Below are 10,930 nucleotides of genomic sequence, written 5' to 3'. Positions count from 1 at the left end.
GTCTTGCTGGGGTAATTCAGTAGCCACAGCACAGAAACATCCTGGCCACCTCCCGACACACTGAGGTGAGACCTGCAGGGATGCCTGTGATGAGAACAAACCTCAGTGTCCAAATGAATTCCTCTTGCTGGGCCACCAAGCAAGACATCTATTCTTCTCTTTAAGAAGAGATTATCTCAATCCACAGGACATTTCTGTATATCCTCTCACATCCTGCCCTCTTGAAAAGATTGTCAGAATAATGTTATCTCAACCCATGAGTTGGAAAGCTTTGCTTCACTTCACCACACTGATAACAATTATGCAGTGCCATAAAGCATTATTGGACTTAATCTTAATATACACATGTATATACGTAAACATAAATATAAACATATAAACCTAGTGGGTAGATTTAAGTGCAAATTTTAAGTGCCACAATTATATTACGGCATTAGAAGCTTCTATAAGGGCATTTATTTTATTGCTAGATATAAATTAACAAAAATAAATACAAGCAGATGTAATTCTTCTATAAACATATAAAATTACATAGACCTTACCATACAACTACTACTAAGCATGCTGGATTTCCTATTACTTTTCCTGGAAGATGTTCATTTACTTACCAAATAGATTCTGAGACATGTTCTTCTCAGCTTCCTTTGGCTTGCTCAGTGCCAAATGAGTAATTTCTTTTAAGAACTCCATAAATGAAAGGTAGGAAAAGTAGTAGTACAGAGGCCCCACACCTTTATTGAAATTTGCTTCTAGCAAGAGACAGTTAAGAATCACTGATCTGGGGAAAAAATGGATTTTTGAACTAACTTATTTTTGTTCCTCTGTCTTCATGACTGCCCCGCTAAGCGTTGGAAACGCCTTGGATTTTGGAGGAAATTCTAGATACTGTGAAACATCCTAATAACCTTATTTGCAGATGAAAGTTAGAAAGGCACAGAGAGAGATCAGGTGAGAGGAGTGATGGTTTCTGTTCACACATTAACCACAATTAGACAGCTAATATGGTATTTGTGATAATCATCATTGAAATAGTTAATGATTACTTTAAATTGCTGTCATTACCTTTTACAGCTCTCACTTCTACATGATGATAGGAAGCAATTCACACGTTTCACTATTACTGATTCTGCTTCTTAACTGTGCATTGAACATAGGATTTTAAGTACATAAGGAAAAGGAATCCTCTGTTCCCTAACTCAATATGATGGCACCCATGAACTGAAGGTGAATTATCCTGCCTATGGGCCCATAGACACTAGTAACAGGAAAGAACAGAAATTTCTTTATACACACTTTGTCTACTTGGTCTGGATTACTTGGTCTACTTGGTCCATTTGCTGTATCAACTGGTGCCTCCTCAAGCATCAATGTGGGTATTTGTGGGTATCTTTAGTCCAGCCTACATGTAGTTTTGCATAAATAAAATTTGTTCAGTTAGCCGATGTCTTTTTTAATAAATACCTGAACAGTTCAACCTAGACACTGATAGAAATCTAAAAATGTAGAAGGATTTTATACTAGAATTGCATAGGAGTATAGCTTCCTAGGTTGAAGTCTGAAAAAATACTATTAATTTTGCCCTGTCTCCCTCAACCTACAACTCTTATTTACAGCATTCTATTCACCTCAAATGCCAGTTTCAGGACTTTTATGTGAATTTTATGTCCTTTTCTGAAGTGTCACACATAATCACTCAATATTTCTGACTCCAAAGGACTAATAAAAATGAGAGAACAATACCAAGTGGCTGCTAGGGAGCAGACAGAGGTGAATTAGGATTAAAAGGTGAGATTTCTTTGGTCTACAAAACTATGTTTTGAAAGAGTCTTGATAGAGTTTTGTGCTATAAATAAAATGATTGGAATAAAAATTTAAAAATCTCCTTGTCAAAGATGGAAAAAAACCCAGTATCTTTCTGTGCGCTGTATTTGTGCTGAGAAGTACTTATATCTCATGTCCTAAGTACCAACATTCTTTTGGTAGAGTAACTTTCCAATAACTTCAAGTCTCAATTGACAAACCACTGCTCTCAACTTGCCAATGTCAAAATATATATTACCATCCTTTTAGAATGGATCATTTTAATGGGTCATCAGCCTATTTCAACACTTTATAATTTTGTTTTTAGCTAAGTCCTGATTGACTGCAGTCCATCGACATTCACATCAGGTGGCAGTTGTGAAAATGTTCTATCTTACTGAAAGTCAGCTCAGTTTTTATGTCGCTTCTGAGCCGGGTACTTTTGAGCCTCATTCATTTTCAATCCACTGACATTTTTTCCTGCAGATGTTTTCAGTCAGATATTGTTTCCACCTGCATGATAACTGCCTGTTGAATATGCGGCACATAACAATAGTTTTCCTGTTTGTTTGCTAGGGCATCTAAATACACCTAGCACTTTCTAAAACGGCTCTTCTTTAGAAAGCCCTGAAAAGAGTTGTTTTAACCACAGCTTTGCTCAGTAAATAATTTAACTTTCGCAGCTTATTTAAAGATTCCTCTGTGTATGCCACATGATTTCTAAACCAGCCTGCCTTGCCTAAGCCTGCACCCAACCTATATTGTTTTACTCTACATATTAAAAATAATTACTCTGCAAGTAGGCACTTTTTTTTTCTATTTTTTTTTTTTTTGCATAGGCTTCATGGACCTGAATTAAGGCAAATATTATCTTCCTCAAACCCTCTATTTGGGATTAAACATCATCTCTCCATCCTGAAAAAATGTGTTGTTGTATTTTAACTTCAGAAAACAAAACATTTTACACTTCAAAAGGACAAACTAACAAATGCAACAGCCCTTCTGCCTCCAGACATCCCCCAGACGCGCTGCAGTGGCAGTGCAGCCATTTCACATCCAGAGGCCACCTACTGCACAGACCTTCACACCTGCAACCACCACGGTGCAACTGCTGCTCCTTCTCCCTTCCTTCCTTCGGCACCTTCCCTGCTTCCGTCTCCTCCTCTCCCTGCCTGGAAAAAGTCATCAACAGCAATGACTGGCTCAGACTTCACCCCCCTCCCCAGCAAAAGATTATGCAGACGCCTGGTACAGGATTAGTTGTGTACAACATATATTTATAACTAGAAAAACTGTGCAGCATCCTATTCCCATGACGTGGTATCAGCCATATAGAAGACCAGCTCTATTTGATCTGCAGGGATCTAACCCATTCCCTCCTCCCCCTGAGGCTTAAATCTCCCTAATCCTCATCAAAGTCTTCTTCCATGTTATGCAAGCCTTAAACACAGTTTATGAGCCTGCAATTTAACACTGTATTTTTACCTCTAAAAGGCTAGATAACCACAGCAGACTTGGCCTGCTGGAATTTCTAGTACTCTTGTACCGAGACAATTTACAGCGCCCTCTCTCCCCCCACATCATTACTGCAGCTGACGAAGCTACCAAGGAAAAGAAATCCAGCAACCTGCTTGCCGTCTAGTGCTTCCTCAATGCCTGTGGCCTCTTCGGCGGGCTGGGCAGCCCTAACACCACCATCCCGCCCTTTTCGCAGGGAGGCAGCAAGTACCTACGTCCTGCAGGCCCTCAGGGAGCCCCTCGGGGAGCCCCTGCTCTCTCCCTGCTGCTGGGGGCTTCCCCTGCATCTTCCCCCCCATAGTGGAGAGCTGGGGACTCACCTGGGGACACTTCCCAGCACCTCCTCCTGGGCCAGCCCACCTGCCCCCATGCACACCAGCTGGCACTGGTGCTCCCCGCTACCCACACACACCCTCCCACCTTCCCAAACTTGGGCACGACTAAAAGCACTGATGAGGAACCATCTTCAGTTTCTGAATCGCTACATATTTCCTGTGGAACTTGATATGTTTCCTAAGATGCTTCTGAGCACAGTCCTCTTTGCTAATTCTACCCTCATCAACTCATTTAAAATTCCTAGCAACCAAAGGATGCGTTTGTTTGTTTGTGAGGAAGGAACAGCCAAAAAGCTGTTCTGAGCTAAATTTAAAAGCAAGCTACAATGGAGTCAGTTATCCCTTAAAATAGTTACATTTTCTTGACACTTCTGCCACTCAAATGATCCTCAAACATAAAAAAAGAATCTCAAACAGCTAATAGCTCTAAGAGTTCTCTACTCACTGGCATCCACTTGGCTGTGACTTGCCAAGCCGTAAATTAGGCCAGTTCAATTTTCAGAGGTCAATGTAGCAGACTACTAGATGATTATAAATTTTCTATTTCTGCTCACAGGCTCTCTCCTGCAAGGCCACACTTACCCCTTCCTAAGATAAGGATCAAATCAATAGCAAAATTGATTAAAGTCAGATGGAAGTGATATTTTTCTGTTCAAATCAAAAAGAGGATGGAGTCAGATAAAGAACTGTAAAGTGAAGTTCCACACATGCAGAATGGCCACACATAAACTGTTATCCCACTTACCTCACTAAAAAAACCTCTCTGTTCCCATGCAAGGACAGAACTAGTGACTTTCAAATGAAAAAGCAATAAAATACAGGATTAAATTAAGTAATTTAATTGCTTTTCCATTTTTAAATATAACACCTTCAGCAGTATTACTTGTGTGTTGACAACTGAAGAGGGCTGAAGAGGGAGTAGGAGTCTCATTCCCAGCTGCTGGTTGTCAGTTGCTTTTCCAGCTTCATTTCCATGAAAAGTGGCTCTCCAACACATAGAAATATCATAAAGAACAGTTTCTAATATTAAACAGTGAGTGTCAAGTTCATAAAAATGGTTACGTGGCTTCAGCATCCTTTACTCTGCAGCAGTACAAGAGGGGCAATTAATTTTTTTTTATCTCAGTATTTATTCCTACAAGAATAAGCAGAAAGAATAACATGGTATCATATCACATCCTTCAGGAGGGGGATCCCACAAATATGCCTTTCCCAGGGTAAGTGGCAACTAAAGACCCAGTATCCATGCTCAAAACATGTCAAACGAGATGAGTCCTACACACTCACACATTTCCACTCCCAACACTGTCCTCCATCCCCAGGCACAGCAGAGGACACCCTGGCTACTTGCAAGACCCCCTTAAAGAAAGCACAGTACTGTGCACAGTATACTGCTTGCGAGTATAGCGGCACTCAGCAATTACCAACAAAGCCTAGATTTATGTGACCCTCTCCCCAAAACCTTGTGCTAGATTCATTGGGGGCCATGAAAATCTGAGCCTTTGTGTTTTAGCTAATCCCAAATCACAGAGGTTCCCCTTTAGTAAGGGACCTTCATGGGGCTCCTATTAAATCGGAGACAAGATTGAAAAAGGAAACTAGCCCCTCGCTTAGGAACATAAGAGGCTCCTTTCATGTACACACTCTGAAAGCATGATCTTACACTATTTAAAACAATCCATTTACAACGTCTTCATGGATCCTTAAACATGAGAGGCACTTCAAAAATTAGCTTGACTTATAATTTCAGCAAAAGATATCGTTTATCACATGTCTGACATTATAACATTAGAAGACCAAACTAATAACCATTAGTGCCCAGTAACAGAGGCATTAAACAGTAGTTCTACTAGCAGTAGAGAACATTTTTAATGAAAATACTAAGTGCCCATTGCAGGCATAGTGGAGGGATGAGGCACTATAGGCAGGTAGCACAAAACCCTTCCTCCAGCTTGCCATAGGAAGAAGGTTTAAGATATCATAGTGGTATTGCATGTAACAAGAAACAGCTACAGGGTTTTAAAATTATTTTCCAATGAATAAATTCTACTAGCATGTCTACAGCAGCTTTCAAAAAATCTCCTCTCGCACGGTGCTACGATGTGCTCTGGCTTCACTGACCTACGTGAGTGCTTCCTGGGCTGGCTTTGCCGCGGGAGCACATACGCATGCAACCACTGTCATCTAAAACACATTTGATGTTTATTAGCGCAAATGCAGAGCCAGCCTTGGGAAAGAAATCCCATTCCCTTATCCACCTTAACCACCTGCTGTCGTGGCAAATGCAAGGCTCAACCGGCATCAGCAAAATGCAGCTACTGAGGGGATGAAGCGAGACCTGCGCTCCGGCACCTTCAGTGGTGCCCGGCCATATGTTGCCACATGTCCTGTGCTTTCGTCGCTAGCTCCACTGAAGCCGCCGGGAGGAGCCGAGAGCTCGCGGGCGCGATGCGCGGGGACGGGCGCGATGCGCGGGGACGGGCGCTCGCCCCGCGGGCGCCACCGCCAGCCCCGGGCGCTTCAAGCCGCAGGTTTGCGGCAGCTCCACAGGTGCCGCGGCCGCCCCGCAGCCCCGGGCCGCCCCCTTGGCTTGTGCGGCTCCGTGGGGCGGTGAGGAGCGCCGCGCACTTAGCGATGCGCCGCACGTAGCGTTCTGCAGGAAGTTTCCACGCTCCTCGGTTTAATCCGTGCGGAGGGGGGTTGGAGAGGAGCGCGGCTGCACAGCGAGAAAAGGGGGCGGGCAGGAAGCGGCAGGAGGAGGAGGAGAAGCCGTGTTTAATTTTTTAATTAGGGCGGTTTGAGCATCTCCCGGCGGGGCCGCAGCGCTGGGCGGCGAGGGAGGGAGGCAGAGGCGCCCTCGCCGCCCGGGAGCCCCCCGGGGCCGCAGCCGTCGGGTGGCGGGCCCGGCCTCTCCAGAGCTGCCGGGAGCCGCGGAGGCACCGCCGGGAGCCGCCACCATGGGCAGCGCGGGCGCGCAGGAGCCGGGTGCGTACGGGGGGCAGGGGCTGACCTTGCGACGCCCCGGGGGGTTGCGGAGGACACAGACATGCAGAGATACAGGGAGAGCGGCCTTTTGGCGGGGGCATTGGTCTGCGCCCCCGGCGGAGGGCGCGCGGGCGCTGCGCCCGGAGGCTGCGCGGGCCGAGGGCGCGCAGCAACAATTGCGCTGCGGCCGCGCGCGGCGGGAGCGCGCGGAGCCTGCGGCGGGCGCTGCGTTTCCACAAGTGACGGGGGAGACCCCGCCGAGTGCAGCAGGGTCCTAGTGCCTTTGTTCTCCCCGTCTGCATCCTCGATATGAATTCCAAGTACAGCCCTCGGCCCTGGAGCTCTTGGTCAAAGGGGACTCGGGGTTTGGGTATGGGCTAAGGATGAAATCTCGTTTCAGCAATTCACTGCATGCCTGAAGCTGGAGCTGTCACTGCCCTGCTGCTTCTTTGCAGAGGAATGCAGCTTACGTGAAAAGGTGCAGCCTGCATGCGCAGCTACACCCTGCAAAGACACTGCCTGGCTTTGGGGAGCAGGTGACCATGCCCTGCCTTTGCTGCCACCTCTGCATGCATCCCCTCCCCAGTGTCTTGGAAATGGTGCTCAAAGAACGAGTCTTGGCCCCATGGGGTGTAGGGAACACAGGCAGTGCACACACACACAGAGGAGACAGGGGCTGTGCACGGTCTGCTCCACAGCATTGGGACAGCTGCTGTTAACTCCACGGGCTCAGACTCTTAGGAGAATTCTGAATTCTTGCCGACTGTTGTTTCTTTAGGTCTTTTCCATTGTTAATCCTTTCCCCCTACCATCAGTTCCTCTCAAAACACAGTTGTGTTTCCTTAACCAGCTTAGTGTAAAGGAGATGCTTCTCAAAATCCCTGCAGGTGCCTGTTTATGCCCTAAACACAAACACCTTTCAGAGTCAGATTTAATGTCACTCAGAAACAGAAGCTGGAGACTGAGGCTGTCTGAAATAACTTCGGAATGACCATGTACACAAGGTAGCAGCAGGGCCTACAGCACATCTAAGGAGGGACAGGCACCAACTGATTTCGTTTATTTTGTTAGTTTATGAAGTGAATTTTCAGGAACCTGAGACTTAATAATGCCAAGGGGATGAATACTCCCAAATTCTGCAGATCTTAAAGGTGCTCATTTCACCCTTAGAGAAAAAGCAGGGTGGGTGGGTGTGTAGACGCATGTGCATGTGGTTATTTTGGCAGGTGAGGAACTAAGAGAGCAAACCCCCCAGATAAAGGCTTACTCAACAATCTTCCTTATATTTAACACATACTGTCTACTTTTCCAGGAAAGTCTGGAATTATTTAATCTCAGTACCTCAGAAAACACGAGCATGAAAGTTGTCTTAAAAAAGACATACAAATCACCAAAGAGCTGGGGTTAGGATCCTCAGTCCACACCAGACATTGGCAGAGTTGAACTGGTAATGCTACTAGAATATTTTTAAGAATTTCAACATCTTTCACCATGCAGCCAGACCCCTCAACACATACCTCCATGCTCCTGTAGTCCACATACTGAGTTATTTTTCTAATCTGTGTTTTCTCTTGGACTCTGAATGTTTCTTCTCTTTTCACAAGGGTCTCCAGCAGTCTTTTATTTCACAGCAGGATGTTAGGGAGCCCTTCTTTATGCCAGTGTCTAATGTGGGGAATGAATCAACAGATGACTAGAATCCTGACCTATAAAAAAAGTCAAAGATCAGTCTGAGGCCAGCCCTACAAAATGACTCCACAGATTCTAGCCCATCATGTCTCCCTAAAGGTTATCCTCAAGGACTTTTGGAGCTAGGCCACGATAGTACTCAGTCTTCTGACTCATGATTTTACGCATACTCTAGAGCAAGTGAAAGACTATCTGACTAGCTGGGAAAGGACTTCTAACCTGTATGCAGCACTGAAATGTGGAAACACTTACAATGTACTTAAGAACAATTTTGGTATTTTTTTTTAATGCACAATTAGAGTAAAATATTTTGTGAACATGAAGGCTTCAATTACAATTTTTGCAACTCAAGAGAGGGGAAGCAAGAGCACAAAACTGCCTATTTTGCATTTCCAGAACCAATTCTCACTCACAGGAATACTGACTATTTTCTCATGCAGCCAATCATGCCTAGTATGCTGTTCCAGTGAAACTCCTGCTGACTGAAACCAAGATATACCCATTTCTTACCACTCCATATTTCAGTCAGGATCTGCACCCACAGCAAATATGTAACGCACAAGCAAATCCTACTGATTTCAGTGTGTAACCTGCTAAAACAATAAGATTTGGTTTAAGTCCTTGTAATTTTACTTAGGTTACATTTGTTCTGCTTCCAAAGAGGTGCACCTATTTATTTGAACTCAGCACAAATGCAGGATTCACCAGGGCCAACTATTTGAGATGTGGGCACATGTTTCAGGAGAACAGTATTCCTTTTGGCTCTAGCTTTCCAAGCTAGTATCTACATATAATTTCCTCATATAAGCCTTTCATTTTAATTTTAATATCCCAGTGTCTTAGGACTTCTGGAAAGAGAACTTCCTTCTTGTCTGGCTGTTGTTCAAATCAACTATTTGTGACACCACTGAAATTTGTCACTTTTTTGTACAAAAGGTCAAATTCACAGAAAAGCAGGAAGTATGTCTATTGAAAATCTGTAGAGTAGGTGGCTTTATGACAGATTCTCAGAAATTAACTATTGATTATTGTTGATATTACTTTTAATTCACACAGATTGTATGTGGATCTTTTCTCCAACTGATCAGGAATTAAACCGGTATGACCAAAGTATCAAGATACCATTCGAAACACTAAGAGACTCATAATATTTAATAGACTCTTGGGTTATTATGCTCTGCTAAAGAGTGTAATAAGAAACTATACTACTTAATATATACTATATTAAAGAGAAGTGCAAAAATAATGTTTAAAATCCCACAGGTTTTTTATATAAGAGACAAGATTAAAAATATCTGGTTGTTTCTTGTCAGCAATATGAAATCTTGCTTTCACTTTTCATGGTTAATTCTAGGCTGATGCAGGATATGGCTACAGTGCAGTATCAGCCGTGACTGCCGTACAGAGTAGTGATACTGGAGCTCTCTTTAAACTGGCTAGCACAGGTACCTGGAACAGGCAGCACAGAGATCTGAGTGGCCTAATTACTCTGCCAAGAAATAAATGGATACTGGGAATTCCCTGGGGAAAAAGATGGTTGAATTGTTAACAAAAAAGAGTTTTCCCCTGAGGCACATTAGTTTAATAGGTGTTAACAAGAGCCAAAAATCCCCAACTCCGGTGTTGGATGAAAATACCTTTGTCCTTTTGACTCTTCTGATGTTCCAGTCCTTCCAATTCTCCTGCTGTCTGTAGAGACATAAGAGAGAATTTTAGTACCTGATGGAAAACCTAAAATAAAGCAAGAATAACCCTTCTCTCCTACTACAACCTATACATAGAATCTCAGTATAAACATAAAAACAAAAGCTTATTGGCTGGAAAAGCACAGACCTCTAATGGTGAGATGTCAGGATGGAAACACTCTGTGCACAGGCTGGTACACGTTGCCCGCATAAGATGGAGGACCATATCGGCAGGGGCTAGATGGAATAAATTTATCAGATTAATTTAAATTTGCAAAACCAAAACCCCAAACAGGATGCTACTGAAATCCGAGCTGTTTTTCATTTCCAAGTGTTTATGTGCTCAGACATACACAGCCCCTTTAGACCTAACCAAACTGATTCCACTTTTTTTTTTTTTTTATACAGCCAAAGAAGTAATAGAGGTGAAAATCCCACAGAGTCGCCAGGATGTGATGACCAATGATGAGCAGTAATTACTGCAGCAACTCTTCAGCCAGCATGAGTGTCAACGAAATGACTGCCTTCCCTCTGACTTTAGAGCAAAAAACTGGCTTTGCCTTTGTGGGGTTTTTATGTGTTTTCCTGGGACTTCTAATTATCAGATGCTTCAAAATCTTGCTAGACCCTTACAGTAGCATGCCTTCTTCTACATGGGAAGATGAAGTAGAGGGGTTGGATAAAGGAACATTTGAATATGCTCTTGCATGAAAAGTCAACAGAATATCCTGCCTTAAATTTAATGTTGATTTCATTTTGGAAACCAACTGTTGGTGCATTTGTTATACGTACGTACATTTTGCAGATATGCTTGTGGCATCCATTTTGTTAAATAAATATCTGTTGCAAAATCAAAAGGCACTTCATGTTGCTTTTCTTTGAGAAACAGCAGAATGGTTGATAAGAAATAGATAATGG

The 10,930-nt window shown here is 43.6% G+C and overlaps 1 protein-coding gene across 1 annotated transcript; it reads left to right on the top strand.

The window, feature by feature from the left end:
- The first annotated feature begins 6,586 nt into the window (after nt 1-6,586).
- On the top strand, nt 6,587-10,869 carry CTXN2 (cortexin 2). Its single transcript, XM_088526510.1, has 2 exons — nt 6,587-6,638; nt 10,421-10,869. Exon 2 carries the CDS (start codon nt 10,475-10,477, stop codon nt 10,721-10,723), a length of 249 nt encoding a protein of 82 aa, XP_088382636.1. The 5' UTR covers nt 6,587-6,638; nt 10,421-10,474; the 3' UTR covers nt 10,724-10,869.
- Nucleotides 10,870-10,930: the final 61 nt, after the last annotated feature.

This window comes from Tinamus guttatus, unplaced genomic scaffold, assembly GCF_059628265.1.
Source record: "Tinamus guttatus ecotype Peru unplaced genomic scaffold, ASM5962826v1 Tinamus_guttatus_pri_ptg000004l, whole genome shotgun sequence".
NCBI lineage: Eukaryota > Metazoa > Chordata > Aves > Tinamiformes > Tinamidae > Tinamus > Tinamus guttatus.
This window is presented reverse-complemented; position numbering and strand designations above follow the sequence as displayed.

Bases quoted from the DNA above. Each gene is read 5' to 3' on its own strand.
- CTXN2 (XM_088526510.1), top strand. From the start codon at position 10,475: ATGATGAGCAGTAATTACTGCAGCAACTCTTCAGCCAGCATGAGTGTC.